Source organism: Leucoraja erinacea, chromosome 26, assembly GCF_028641065.1.
Source record: "Leucoraja erinacea ecotype New England chromosome 26, Leri_hhj_1, whole genome shotgun sequence".
NCBI lineage: Eukaryota > Metazoa > Chordata > Chondrichthyes > Rajiformes > Rajidae > Leucoraja > Leucoraja erinaceus.
In genome coordinates, this window is record NC_073402.1 from 17,951,803 (window position 1) to 17,967,291 (window position 15,489).

General features: G+C 44.6%; 2 protein-coding genes across 6 annotated transcripts in view; one reads left to right on the forward strand and one right to left on the reverse strand.

Moving 5' to 3' along the window:
• LOC129709724 (protein argonaute-1) overlaps positions 1-4,670 on the reverse strand; it is a 72,472-nt gene extending 67,802 nt beyond the window's left edge. For 3 of the 5 annotated variants that reach the window (XM_055656257.1, XM_055656261.1, XM_055656256.1), the window contains exon 1: positions 4,536-4,670. In XM_055656257.1, the coding sequence (XP_055512232.1) occupies positions 4,536-4,560 (25 nt within the window). In that variant the 5' untranslated portion in view covers positions 4,561-4,670. The remainder of the gene's footprint in view (positions 1-4,535) is intronic. The other 2 variants (XM_055656259.1, XM_055656258.1) reach the window with 1 other exon arrangement.
• Positions 4,671-4,746: 76 nt separating this feature from the next.
• On the forward strand, positions 4,747-13,215 carry LOC129709727 (uncharacterized). Its single transcript, XM_055656262.1, has 2 exons — positions 4,747-5,816; positions 11,930-13,215. Exons 1-2 carry the CDS (start codon positions 5,805-5,807, stop codon positions 12,722-12,724), a joined length of 807 nt encoding a protein of 268 aa, XP_055512237.1. The 5' UTR covers positions 4,747-5,804; the 3' UTR covers positions 12,725-13,215.
• The last annotated feature ends 2,274 nt before the right edge of the window (positions 13,216-15,489 follow it).

Genomic DNA, 15,489 nt, shown 5'->3' on the forward strand with positions numbered 1-15,489 from the left:
GTAGACATCTATCGGGACACTGTTCTATGCAAACAGGAGAGGGAAATAAAAGGTTAGGTTGCCTGCCTGGACTAATAGTAAAGGACAAATTGTTACATAAATTATCTCAAATTCTTTGAGAATGTAACAGAAAAGCTGATTGAGGGTTACCAGTAGATGTAGTGTATTTAGATTTCCAAAAGGCATTTGAAAAGGTACCACATAGTAGGCTCGTGTATAAGAGGAATGGAGGATGTGTGAGAATGAACAGTTTCAGACCGGCAACTAGCAGAGCACCAGGGAACAATTATTGGCCTGCAAATGTACATTATTTACATTAATAACCTGGAGGAAAGAACAGTAAAATGCTATATTTACCAATTATACAAAAATAGATCGAAGGATAGTCGTGATAAGGATACTGTATTTCTGAAATGTGATATTATTTATCCTGATTTATGAAGATGGCGGCGGCAGCTGATGCAGGTAAAGAACAGTGTCGATGTGTGCAAATCAAGACGTCAGTGGAGTGGGCCCCTAGGGCTTGATTGGATCAGGTACCGTTCCAAGCAGCCAAACACGTGGATCAGATGCAGCCTGCAGATCTGGAGGACATTGATGTATCACCTAGCGAGGACATACCGACCCAGAATAGCCACCAGGAAAATAGCGATTATGATCAGGCTAAGATTTTTAACAACTTTGGACTTGATTCATACAAAATGGCAATTAAAACGTGGTGACTCTTGTTTGCTGACTCTGTGCAATCTACTCTTACTATACATTTGTACTTGAGATGAGTGTGCTTGTATCTAGTAAGATTTGTACTGAACCGTATGCAATAAAAGGAATATCATTATACATTTGACAAATAAGTAGAAACATAGAAACATAGAAAGTAGGTGCGAGAGCAGACCACCAGGTCCATCGAGCCCGCACCGCCATTCGCTCATGGCTGAACACTAAACAGACACACTTACCCACAAACAGTAGACACAAGACACAGAACACAAGACACTACCCTCCCCTTTATACCGCTATCACCCCTCTCCACCCCAAGAACCTCGAAGTACAATTGAATATAGATAGAACGAGTAAGCAAAAGACTGTGATTTTGCCTAAATCATCAGATTATTGTCTAAATGGAGAGAGACCGCAAGTGAGTGAGGTTCCACATGGGAAATTGAGAGCTTATCTGAATGTATTTATTTAATGAATTTGAATTTGGGCGACACGGGTGGCGCAACGGTAGAGTTGCTGCCTTACAGCTCTTGCAACATCACCAACCCAGGTTCGATCCTGACTACGGGTACTGTCTGTAAGGAGTTTGTACATTCTCCCCGTGACTTTTAACCGAGCTTAGATTTCTTCTCACACTCAAGACGTACAGATATGTAGGTAAATGGGTATGATAAATGTAAAAAATGTCCCTAGTGTGTGTAGGATAATGTTAATATGCGGGGATTGCTGGTCAGCGTGGATTCGGTGGGCCGAAGAGCCTGTTTCCGTGGTGTATCTCTAAACTAAAAATATTATTGAACTACTGGGATTTATCTTTTGATTGAAATTGGCAAGATTTTACAGATTTCCTAAATAGATGTGACCACTTTGCCAGGACCATTCTGCTCTTCATGAGGAATAGTTTATAGCTTCCACCATGTCCTCATCAACCAACTCAAAAAGAATGGAAACAAGTTGTCCAAGAAACTTTAATAGGAATCGGAGGGGAAAATTAGCCACTCAGTGTGGAATAGCTGATCTTAGGTTTCCACAGTATTCTATTCCAAAGGTACTACAATGCCATTTCAATTTTAGCAATGGGCAGTTGAGTCACAAAAGATAGCTCTGAGAGTAGAAAGATGTGAACATAAAGCTATATGTCATGACAGAGGATAAACAAAAGGTTAAAACAGGTGTCCAGCAAGCAATCTATTTTGTCCACATGCTCCATAGTTTGAGAAATAGGATTTAACATAGCACACCTGGAACTATGTACATATAGGGATCTGGGGAGGACAGGAGCACTTACAGTCAACCAGCCAGCTGTTTAAACTAATACATGAAGGGGAGCTCTATGAACAACTAAAAGGCTATTGGTACCCATAGAATTACACCAAGAAAGAATCATCACAAAGGAGCAAGGAAAAGGGTGAAGTCACAACAAAATGAAAATTAGACAAATGTCCAGAAAAAAAATGTTATTTTATTTTATTGAGATAAGTGTACAAGCTATTCAATTCAATTAACTACACAATCAGCTGGTACGAGAAATGTATAATGTATAAGTTTTTCTGAAAAATCGACATTAATAATCTTGCTCTAATGAATACAGAAATGTTGTTTTACATACATGAAGTCTAAGAGAACATAAAACTCCAGAAAGCTATTGTTGATAATCAGAGTACCACTTGTTGAAATGCTGCCATGCAGATTTAAACAGATTGCGCTGAACTTGAGCACAGTAGCAATAATTATAAAGGGACAACTCAATTTGTAAAGAACATGCCCCAAAGTATCGAGGAAAACATATGGGAGGGCATGTGTAGGAGCAAAACAAATCAAACTAATTTCAATTTACAGCTGCAAACCATAAACATTTCCACTTATGACATCCACATGGTCTGATACATGGCACATGCATATTTCCCAGAGTAGATCTTCTAGGCCATGTCAGATTTAAATTAAAACTGATTAATAGAATGAGTTACAATCAGTTCAGTATCCAGTTCAGAGGGCAGCCATTCAGTCTGGCAAGTCTGCACCAGCTTTCACAGTGTAATCTAGTTAGTCCAGTCGGCTGTATCCCCATTCTTTTTTCCTGAATATTTATTCTATTATTTTCTGAAGGCTCCAATGTAATCTCTATACACGATTCTACAAGGAAGTACATTCCAAATCGTAAAATCTGCCAAAAACTCTCACTTGTATTTGAGCTGCTTATCGATCATTGAGCCATTTCTCCTCATTTATTCAATATAAAGTCTTCAACAATACTGCACAGCAACAAAATGCTGCCTTTGTTGCTGTAAAAAGAATGATCCCATCAACTCTGAACCATCCGTAAAATGCCATTTTAAAATTGGGCACGATAACCCAGCTGAATAATGCTTAATACAATTAATAACTTGGATGTTTAAACAAACGTGTGGATGTCTACACTTTGAACATCAGGTTTAATCAAAAGAATGAATAAATAATTTGTTTTGGTGATATTGAGTGCTGAACGTTGCTTAGGATGCTGTTAGGAAAAACTGTTCTTCAAACTGGCATGACACCTTTTGTGTCTTCCAGCAAAGGCTTTAAGAGGTTCTCTTCAACAACGTCTCCCAAGAGCAGTGTCGCGCTCCTTCAGCGCCAAAGTGCAAGGTTTCATATCTCTGGATTAGAATTTGAATCCTCAGCATTGATTTGTAGACGCAAGAACATGACAGCGGAGGCAAAGACCGTAAAACATTTCAGTCAATTAATCTATTTTGAACTGTAGTCACTGCTGTCAGTGCGGACAAACACAGCAATTAATGTTCCGACTCTAAGATCCTACGGCAACGACTAGTAAATGTGTTCGATTGCGCTGTTTCTTAGTGCAAAACAATACAATTAAATAAGGTACACAAAATTGCTGGAGAAACTCAGCGGGTGCAGCAGCATCTATGGAGCGAAGGAAATAGGCGACGTTTCGGGCCGAAACCCTTCTTCAAATTAAATATATTGTACATCTGTTTAACAAGGTCACTGTCATCAATAGCTTGTATCCACGGGATCAACAAGAAAGGATAAGTTGACCCGACAACGACGGAACCAGATTGTATGAGCTATCAACTAAGTTTATAAACACTAGCGTAGAAACAAGAAACTGCAGATGCTGGTTTATACCAAAGATAGACAGTGCTGGAGTAACTCAGCGAGTCAGAGACTGCCTGACCCGCTGAGTTACTCCAGCACTTTGTAAACACTAGAGCTCGTGTTGAATTTTAGTTTTGATTTTCATTCAAAAATACTGAACAGTACTCTTGCAACACATTACCACCTGTGAACGAATAAGACAAGCTTACCCTAACTACCCCGAAATAATGTTCAAAATCCCCGTTAAATCCATTCTTCACCAAACCGCGACCCTGCCGTTATTTAACATCCACGGCGATAGATTTAGTTGTTTTACATTGCGCTATACTTTATTTCGTGGTAACTTTCACAATAAAATACACAGACTTGATGGCACAGTGTGGAAAATCTCCCAAGTGTAATCCCTCCATCAAATTCCTCCCCGACGCGCTACATCACTTGAAACTCGGCGCAAAGTTTAAATACATGCGGATTTTGCGCTCTCTTTTGCTGTTCTGCTCTCGACCGCTCAGCCCACCCAGTGAGTTGTGCGCTCCCCTCGCAACCTGCGTGTTGTTTTAACTCCAACTCTTGCACCGCTTGCTCCTGCGGTACCAGCCCAGTGCGCATGCCTCCCTCCCCCCCCCCCCCACACACACCCTTATACGGAGCCCCTCAGCTCACCACAGGAAAATAAAAGCAAACTGCTCAGTCCCCGCTGTCCGGCGGCTTACCGGCTGTCGCTGTACCCGCTTCCATCCCATAGACCGTGTGTGAGCGCGGATTTCCCCGCGGTCAAACGCCTAAAACCCGGCGTCCTCTTCCCGCAGCACAACTCCACTTCACAACACACGCTCACACACTGGCAGCGCGCATGCGCGGGCCGGGCTGTCCGTTAGCGCGCACGCGCCGCGCTCGCGCCGCCACCGTTGGTTCTCCCGCCTCCGCTATTCCCTCAGAGCAGCAGCAGCTGGCGGCAGCGAAGCGGCGACTCTCACTCAGCTAACAACGATCAAGGCTCTCCACCCGAAATTGTCACCTATTCCTTCTCTCCAGTGATGCTGCCCGTCCCGCTGAGTTATTCCAGCATTTTGTGTCTATCTTCGGCGTAAATCAGCATCTGCAGTTCCTTCCTACCCTATGAATGATCAATTCTACATTTCCTTTGGGCAGCGTCTGCTTTGATCTGCTTTGAGGGTGCAGCAGCATCTATGGAGCGAAGGAAATAGGCAACGTTTCGGGCCGAAACCCTTCTTCAGACTCCGAAGGTACACGAAAATGCTGGAGAAACTCAACGGGCGTCTCTAGTCTCCCTCTCCCCTGACTGTCTGAAGAAGGGTCTCGACCCGAAACATCGCCCATTCCTTCTCTCCAGAGATGCTGCCTGACCCACTGTTATTCCAATATTTTGCAAAGATTATAGAGGAGCTCCTCTAGTATCTTTGGTATTGTGTGTCTATCTTTTACTGACGGGAAACCGCGCTTGGAGCGCCGCACCGCGGTCACAGGCGGCGCAGCAACGGGCGTCTAACGGTGCAAGAGTCGATTAAAAAAAATTACAGTGATTTAAAGGTCAAGGAACAAGTGCTGGATGGAGTAACTCCGCGGGCGAGGCAGCCAGCATCTGTGGAGGGAATGTACAGACGATGTTTGGGCTCGGGACCCTTCTTCCTCTGAAACGTTGCCAGTCCATTTCCCGTCAGCCACAATGCGGAGGAAGGTACTGCAGATGCGGGTTTACACTGAAGAAAGACACAAAATGCTGGAGTAACTCAGCGGGACAGGCGGCACATCTGGAGAAAAGGAATGGGTGACTCCAACAAAAAAGTGTGTCTATCCCTTCACACACAAGTTATTTGTGGCTGCAGTCCCGAGCTTCCCCGCTACCTGCCGTTTTAATTCTCCGCTCCACTCGTGTTGTATGCGGTCTCCTGTGCTGTTACAACGAAGAATGTCAGCTTGAGGAATGTCAGCTTGAGGAATGTCAGGTTTCCAGACTTGAGATGCAACTGCAGGTAACCACTTCTTCTTTCATAATAGACTAGGTTATCCATCTGCGGTGATAAGAATAATCTCTTTCCGTTGAAACAGCGTAACCATGTTCTCCAGAGATACCGCCTGACCTGCTGAATTCCTCCAGCAGTTTGTCCTTTTTATCCAACCAGCATCTGCAGTTCCTTGCATCTTCTAAACTGTGGGCATATCTTGTGGCCCTGCGTTTTGTCTTCTTGATATTCGAAGAGAGTCTTCACAGAGGTACCTGTTCTGGCTCTTAAATCTCCCTCAAATAACAATAGCCAAATCTACTTCCTCCACACAGAACATATTTGTTCTGCTGCTCAAACTCCATAATTATGTGCTCTTGATCTTTATTTTTTTAGCACAGCAGAATGGAATAGTACACAACAGGTCACACCAAGCTTGCCAAAATTCTTAACTGCATTCTCATTCTATACTACCAAAGGGATTCCAAAAGAAAAGAAAACTGAACATCCATACACATTTGTCAGAGTGTAAAGCAGGACTTCACCCCCAACATACCTTGGAATAAGATTAGAAATAGTTAATAATTATTTGGGAATATCTCAGCGACCCACCACCAAAATTCAAAATTCAAAACAATCTGCTGGTCAAGGCAGTTTGGCTCAATGTGGGAAGCACAGACAAAAACATTCCAGACCCAAGCCATTGCTTCATCACATTCAGTACTGGTGGACTGTGCATCCATTTGGCACAAGTCATTACACTGGATTGTGGACAACAGCTGAATGTGCTTCAGAAACATAACTCTACTCCCGATTTACTTCTCCCTGTCCTTGCTGACGTATGCACATACACATCAATAGTTGGTGACCTGCAGGTGAACTGAAAAAATCCACCTGTAGTTAACGTACAACAATAGCTTGTAGAGTCTAGTTCCTGCCATTGCAGCAACCTCTTCCGGAAATATCTCCACACATCCTTTGAAGGAATGGCAATGTCTGGAAGGGAACAACAAACTGCGCCTAACCTACCTCAGACAGCAGCCATATATGTTTCAATTAACATATTAATGGGTGACCTCTGTTAAATAGATTTTGAACAGGCCAAAGGCTACATGACTCTAGACTTCGTAATTAACATTTTGATAGCTTTCTAGAGCTTGAGTAGCGCAGTAGATGTGATGAGTTACAATTACGGAATGGAATACTTTGTCACATGTGACTAGGCACAGTGAAATTCTTTACTGCATACCCTATGTATACAAATAGCAGCCCCCCCGATTCAGGTCTGGAGATAAAGGTCTACAAGAAGACCAGATATGACCTTGGTAAGGCCATCAAAAAGGCCAAAAGGGACCTGCTCCAAGCTGGAGGATAAGACGGATGTTCGGCAACTGTGGAGGGGCTTGAATGCCTACAAGGCGAAGTCAGGAAGCATGGGTGATACAACAATGGCAACCTCAGAAAATTGTGAAACTGTACTACGTTCTGACTTCTCAAAGAAAAAGACAGTGGAAGGGTTAGATATCCATGCTTAACCTCATCCAAGAGATTGTAGGATTAGGAAATGCTATGCAACCAACACAGATTCAGATTCAGATTCAATTTTAATTGTCATTGTCAGTGTACAGTACAGAGACAACGAAATGCATTTAGCATCTCCCTTGAAGAGCGACATAGCAAACGATTTGAATAAAAAAAATTAATAATAATAAGTGTCGGGGGGGGGGGGGGGGGGGATTGGCAGTCACCGAGGTACGTTGTTTAGTAGAGTGACAGCGGCCGGAAAGAAGCTGTTCCTCGACCTGCTGGTTCGGCAACGGAGAGACCTGTAGCGCCTCCCGGATGGTAGGAGGGTAAACAGTCCATGGTTGGGGTGAGAGCAGTCCTTGGCGATGCTGAGCGCCCTCCGCAGACAGCGCTTGCTTTGGACAGACTCAATGGAGGGGAGCGTGGAACCGGTGATGCGTTGGGCAATTTTCACCACCCTCTGCAATGCCTTCCGGTCGGAGACAGGGCAGTTGCCATACCATACTGTGATGCAGTTGGTAAGGATGCTCTCGATGGTGCAGCGGTAGAAGTTCACCAGGATCTGAGGAGACAGATGGACCTTCTTCAGTCTCCTCAGGAAGAAGAGACGCTGATGAGCCTTCTTGATCAGAGTAGAGGTATTGTGGGTCCAAGAGAGGTCATCGGAGATGTTGACTCCCAGGAACCTGAAGCTAGAAACACGTTCCACCTCCGTCCCGTTAATGTGGATGGGGGTGTGCGTGCCGCCTCTGGACTTCCTGAAGTCTACAATGAGCTCCTTGGTCTTCTTGGAGTTAAGGGCCAGGTTGTTGTCAGCGCACCATGCTGCTAAGTGCTGGACCTCCTCCCTGTAGGCCAGCTCATCGTTGTTGCTGATGAGGCCAATCACCGTTGTATCATCTGCATACTTGATGATGGTGTTAGTACCATGTACAGGTACTACCCTCAAGGGCAGAACCTTTGCACATTAGCAGCAAACTGAGAGATCAAACGTATGACAGCGGCCAGGCCTCTGGCACAAAGACCGGTCCTGTTGCTCATAAGGGCAAGGAAAAGAAGAGGGCAATTGTAATAGGGGACTCTATAGTCAGGGGGTCGGATAGGCGATTCTGTGGACGCAGACAGGAGACCCGGATGGTAGTTTGCCTCCCTGGTGCCAGGGTCAGGGATGTGTCTGATCGTGTCCAAGAAATCTTGAAATGGGAGGGAGAGGAGCCTGAGGTTGTGGTACATATAGGTACCAATGACATAGGTTAAAAAAAATAGAAGAGGTCCTGAAAGAAGAATTTAGGGAGTTAGGTAGAGAGTTAAGAAGGACTGCAAAGGTAACAATCTCAGGATTACTGCCTGTGCCACGCGACAGTGAGAGTAGGAATGGAGGAGGTGGAGGATAAATGAGTGGATGAGGGACTGGTGCAGTGGGTATGGATTCAAGTTTCTGGATCATTGGGACCTCTTTTGGGGAAGGTGCGACCTGTAAAGAAAGGACGGGTTGCACTTGAACTCGAGGGGGACCAATATCCTAACGGGGAGATTTGCAAAGGCTACTGGGGAGACTTTAAACTAGTATGGTTGGGGGGAGGGACTCAAATTGGGAAAGCTAGCAGTCAGTGTGTGAGGCAGGAGGCAGAGAATGGTAGCACTCTGACCCAAAATGTAGGGTAGAGAGAAGAAAAAGACAATAAACAGAGAATAAGAGAGGGTGGGTTTCTTAAATGTGTGTATTTTAATGCTAGGAGCATTGTAAGAAAGGTGGATGAGCTTAGAGCCTGGATTGACACCTGGAAGTATGATGTTGTGGCGATCAGTGAAACATGGTTGCAGGAGGGCTGTGATTGGAAACTAAATATTCCAGGATTTTGTTGCTTCAGGTGTGATAGAATTGGAGGGGCATGAGGTGGAGGTGTTGCATTGTTTATCAGGGAAGATATTACAGCAGTGCTTTGGCAGGATAGATTAGAGGGCTCGTCTAGGGAGGCTATTTGGGTGGAACTGAGAAATGGGAAAGGGGTAGCAACACTTATAGGGGTGTATTATAGACCGCCAAATGGGGAGAGAGAATTGGAAGAGCAAATATGTAAGGAGATTGCAGATATTAGTAGTAAGCACAAGGTGGTGATTGTGGGAGATTTCAATTTTCCACACATAGACTGGGAAACACATTCTGTAAATGGGCTGGATGGGTTGGAGTTTGTAAAATGTGTGCAGGATAGTTTTTTGCAGCAATACATAGAAGTTCCTACTAGAGAAGGGGTGGTGCTGGACCTCCTGTTAGGAAATGAGACGGGTCAGGTGGCAGAGGTATGCGTTGGGGAACAGTTCGGGACCAGTGATCACAATACTATTAGTTTCAATATAATTATGGAGAGGGTCAGAACTGGACCTAGGGTTGAGATTTTTGTTTGGAGAAAGGCTAACTTTGAGGAGATGCGAAAGGGTTTAAAAGGAGTAAATTGGGACAGTTTGTTTTATGGGAAAGATGTGGAAGAGAAATGGAGGACATTTAAAGGTGACATTTTAAGAGTACAGAATCTTTATGTCCTTGTTCGGTTGAAAGGAAATAGTAAAAATTGGAAAGAGCCATGGTTTTCAAGGGAAATTGGACACTTGGTTCGGAAAAAGAGAGAGATCTACAATAATTATAGGCAGCATGGAGTAAATGAGGTGCTTAAGCAGTATAAAGAATGTAAAAAGAATCTTAAGAAAGAAATTAGAAAAGCTAAAAGATATGAGGTTGCTTTGGCAAGTAAGGTGAAAGTAAATCCAAAGGGTTTCTACAGCTATATTAATAGCAAAAGGATAACGAGGGATAAAATTGGTCCATTAGAGAGTCAGAGTGGACAGCTATCTGCAGAGCCAAAAGAGGTGGGGGAGATGTTGAACAATTTCTTTTCTTCGGTATTCACCAAGGAGAAGGATATTGAATTATGTGAGGTAAGGGAAACAAGTAGAGTAGCTATGGAAACTATGAGATTCAAAGAAGAGGAAGTACTGACACTTTTGAGAAATATAAAAGTGGATAAGTCTCCAGGTCCGGACAGGATATTCCCTAGAACATTAAGGGAAGTTAGTGTAGAAATAGCAGGGGCTATGACAGAAATATTTCAAATGTCATTAGAAACAGGAATAGTGCCGGAGGATTGGCGTACTGCGCATGTTGTTCCATTGTTTAAAAAGGGTTCTAAGAGTAAACCTAGCAATTATAGACCTGTTAGTTTGACATCAGTAGTGGGCAAATTAATGGAAAGGATACTTAGAGATAATATATGTAAGCATCTGGATAAACAGGGTCTGATTAGGAACAGTCAACATGGAATTGTGCCTGGAAGGTCATGTTTGACTAATCTTCTTGAATTTTTTGAAGAGGTTACTCGGGAAATTGATGAGGGTAAAGCAGTGGATGTTGTATATATGAACTTCAGTAAGGCCTTTGACAAGGTTCCTCACGGAAGGTTGGTTAAGAAGGTTCAATTGTTGGGTATAATGGTGGATTGGATTCAACAGTGGCTGAATTGGAGATGCCAGAGAGTAATGGTGGATGGTTGTTTGTCAGGTTGGAGGCCAGTGACTAGTGGGGTGCCACAGGGATCTGTGTTGGGTCCACTGGTAAATGGTAGGGAATTGAAGAATGCAGGTGAACAGAGGGATCTGGGAACAACTGTGCACAGTTCCCTGAAAGTGGAATCTCATGTAGATAGGGTGGTAAAGAAAGCTTTTGGTGTGTTGGCCTTTATAAATCAGAGCATTGAGTATAGAAGTTGGGATGTAATGTTAAAATTGTACAAGGCATTGGTAAGGCCAATTCTGGAGTATGGTGTACAATTTTGGTCGCCTAACTATAGGAAGGATGTCAACAAAATAGAGAGAGTACAGTGGAGATTTACTAGAATGTTGCCTGGGTTTCAGCAACTAAGTTACAGAGAAAGGTTGAACAAGTTAGGGATTTATTCTTTGGAGCGTAGAAGGTTAAGGGGGGACTTGATAGAGGTCTTTAAAATGATGAGAGGGATAGACAGAGTTGACGTGGATAAGCTTTTCCCACTGAGAGTAGGGAAGATTCAAACAATGGGACATGACTTGAGAATTAAGGGACAGAAGTTTAGGGGTAACATGAGGGGGAACTTCTTTACTCAGAGAGTGGTAACTGTGTGGAATGAGCTTCCAGTGAAGGTGGTGGAGGCAGGTTCGTTTTTATCATTTAAAAATAAATTGGATAGTTATATGGACGGGAAAGGAATGGAGGGTTATGGTCTGAGAGCAGGTATATGGGACTAGGGGAGAATACGTGTTTGGCACGGACTAGAAGGGTCGAGATGGCCTGTTTCCGTGCTGTAATTGTTATATGGTTATATGGATGGCTGCAGCTATATGGTATCTTCAAGACAAAGCTGTGCATGGAGATATTTCTGGATGACGTGCTCACATAACTGAACAACTGGCAGTGCATGTGATGTTTTTGAGTTCTGCCACAGAATGAATGTTAGGCAAGTTTCAGGGCCATATTCCACGTAACATGGCATGGAGTTAGTGTCTCAGGTGTTTCGATATACTGAGCATGTCTGCATGGGAGGTTATTCACTTCCATCATCCTGACCACAGTCTACATCCCTTCCCAGACAGATGTCCATCTGGCACTGGGGGAGCCACACGCCGTGTTTAACAAGCACCAGACGTCTTACCCCGAGGCATTTACCACCAGAGGCGGGGATTTCAACAAAGCCAACCTTATGAAATCGCTCCCTAACTTCCACCAACATGTCTCCTGTAGCACCAGAGGACCAAACACCCTCGACCACTGCTACACGACCATCAAGGATGCCTATCGCTCTATCCCTTGCCCTCACTTCGGTAAATACGACCATACTGCGGTGCTGCTTCTTCCTGCCTACAGGCAGCAATTGAAGAGCGCACTCCCAGAGGTGAGGACTGTACAGAGCTGGTCGGGGGAGGCAGAGGAACAACTCCAGGACTGTTTGGAGTCTGTAGACTGGGCAATGTTCAGGGACTCGGCAACGGACCTGAATGAATACGCCACAGTTGCTACAGAATTCATAAAGAAATGTGTGGAGGACTGCATCCCAACAAAAACCTTCCGAGTGTTTCCTAACCAGAAGCCTTGGATGAACCATGAGATCCGCATTCTTCTGAAGACCAGATCCCGGGCATTCAGATCTGGAGATAAGAGGTCTACAAGAAGACCAGATATGACATTGGTAAGGCCATCAAAAAGGCCACAAGGGACCTGCTCCAAGCTGGGGGATGAGACGGATGTTCGGCAACTGTGGAGGGGCTTGAATGCCTACAAGGCGAAGTCAGGAGGCAGCTCAAATGTCAGCGAAGCATCACTCCCTGACGAGCTCAATGCATTTTACGCACGCTTTGATAGGGAAAACACTGATGTGCCTTCCTGAGCCCCCATTCGCCGTGATGGGATTTTGGTCACAGTCACAGAGGCCAACATCAGAAGATCCTTCAGAGGGGTGAACCTTCGGAAAGCACCTGGACCTGATGGCATACCCGGGCGTGTTTTACAAACCTGTGCGGACCAACTGGCTGGAGTTTTTACGGACATTTTTAACCTTTCACGTCTGAGGATCCCACCTGCTTTAAAAGGGCATCAATAATACCGGTGCCCAAGAAGAGCAAGAAGACGTGTCTCAACGACTATCGACCAGTGGCACTAACGTGTGTGGTGATGAAGTGCTTTGAGGGGCTGATCATGGCGCAAATCAACTCATACCTCGACAAAAACCGGGACCCACTACAGTTCGCTTACCGCCACAACAGATCAACGGTGGATGCGATCTCACTGGCTCTCCACTCCACTCTGGACCACTTGAGACGACAACAAAAACCCATATGTCAGGCTGTTATTCCTTGACTGCAGTCCGGCATTTAATACCATCCAAACTGGTTACCAAGCTCTCAGATCTGGGTCTCTGCAATTGGATCCTCGACTTCCTCAGACGACCAGTCTGTTCGTATTGGTGGAAATGTGTCATCCTCGATAACAATCAGCACGGGAAAACCTCAAGGCTGCGTGCTCAGCCCCCTGCTGCCCTCACTCTATACTCATGACTGCGTAGCCGGACATAGTGCAAACTCCATCATCAAGTTCGCCGACAACACCACTGTTGTGGGACGTATCACTGTTGGGGACGAGTCAGAATATAGAAGTGAGATTGACCAATTGACCAAATGGTGCCAGCACAATAACCTGGCTCTCAACACCAGCAAAACCAAGGAACTGATTGTGGACTTCGGAAGGGGTAGGATGGGGACCCACAGTCCCGTTTATATAAACGGGTCGATGCTGGAAAGGGTCAAGAACTTCAAATTCCTGGGCATGCATATTTCCGAAGATCTCTCCTGGTCCCAGAACACTGATGCAATCATAAAGAAAGCACATCAGCGCCTCTACCACCTGAGAAGATTGTGGAGAGTCGGTATATCAAGGAGGACTCTTTCGAACTTCTACAGGTGCACACTAGAGCATGCTGACCGGTTGCATCTCGGCGTGATACAGCAACTTGAGCATCCAGGTGCGGAAAAGGCTCCAATGTTCCCAATGCTGGGCGAGTCCAGAAGCAGGGGCCAGTCTTCGAATAAAGGGGAGGCCATTTAAGACAGAGGTGAGAAAAAACTTTTTCACCCAGAGTTGTGAATTTGTGGAATTCCCTGCCACAGAGGGCAGTGGAGGCCAAATCACTGGATGGATTTAAGAGAATTAGATAGAGCTCTAGGGGCTAGTGGAATCAAGGGATATGGGGAGAAGGCAGGCACGGGTTATTGATTGGGGATGATCAGCCATGATCGCAATGAATGGCGGTGTTGGCTCGAAGGGTCGAATGGCCTCCTCCTGCACCTATTTTCTAGGTTTCTGTTACTATGAGCGGCTGGGCTTGTATACTCTGGAGTTTAGAAGGATGAGAGGGTATCTTATTGAAACATATAAGATTAAGGGTTTGAACATGCTAGAGGCAGGAAACATGTTCCCCGATGTTGGGGGGGGAGGGTCCAGAACCAGGGGCCACAGTTTAAGAATAAGGGGCAAGCCATTTAGAATGGGGACGAGGAAACACTTTTGCTCACAGAGTTGTGAGTGTGGAATTCTCTGCCTCAGAGGGCGGTGGAGGCCCGTTCTCTGGATACTTTCAAGAGAGCTAGAGAGGGTTCTTAAAGATAGCGGAGTCTGGTGATATGGGGAGAAGGCAGGATGGGGTACTGATTGGGGTTGATCAGCCATGATCACATTGAACTCCACAGATAACACTCGAACCTAAGATTTAACATCATATTCTGGCGCAGCAGCTGGCAGGTATGCTCCAAAGTGCACTCTATGAACGGCGCTTATTACTCTGGAATTTTTTTCTTGTCACCAGTAATTAATGTCAAAGACATTTGAAAGAAAATTGTTAGTTGAATACTTTTCTAAAAGTTAAAAGGCAAGTTTCTGGTGGATTTAACACAGACCAACACAGATGTCAAGTATTCCCTGTAACCTGTACAACATGTCCATGCCACAGCTGGCTTGAAAGGTCGAATGGCCTACTCCTGCACCTATTGTCTATTGTTAAAGCTGTTAAATTGTAAGGATATGATGTTATTGGAGGAAACAAATGGAACCTGTCCAAGGATTCAGGCTCCGGCGGATGTATCTACATTAGACAATTTCAGTGGGGATTCAAGCGTAAATGTTCCTTCAATTCTTTCCATCAATTGCAGTTCCTTGAAAATATCAATGTATTATAACCATTATCAACGTGGAATCAACTTAGGACCATTGAATACACAGTTGGGGGAAAGCCAGCAAGCTTGGCCTGGAACTTGGTACCAGTTCCTGCATTATTTCAGTGAGGGCAGACTCCCAAAGAAAGCTTGGTTAGGATTTGGAAGGAAAATCTCGAGAAGTGGAGAAGCTTGTAGCTCAGTCTATTATGCGGCAATTCATTAGTGGTAGACTGGTAGTGGTAGATGTTAAAGTACCACCAAAGAAATCACAGAATTATTATGGCTCAGGGGACATTGGTGGGGACATTGGTTCAGGTTGGCACCTTTTGAACAATTTATTTTGCGACATTCCTTATAGCTCTGCAAATTAACTCCTTCAAGTGCTTTTGAATACAATAATTCGCTACTTCCTTTAACCCTGACAATGAGAAAGAGACGGATTTTA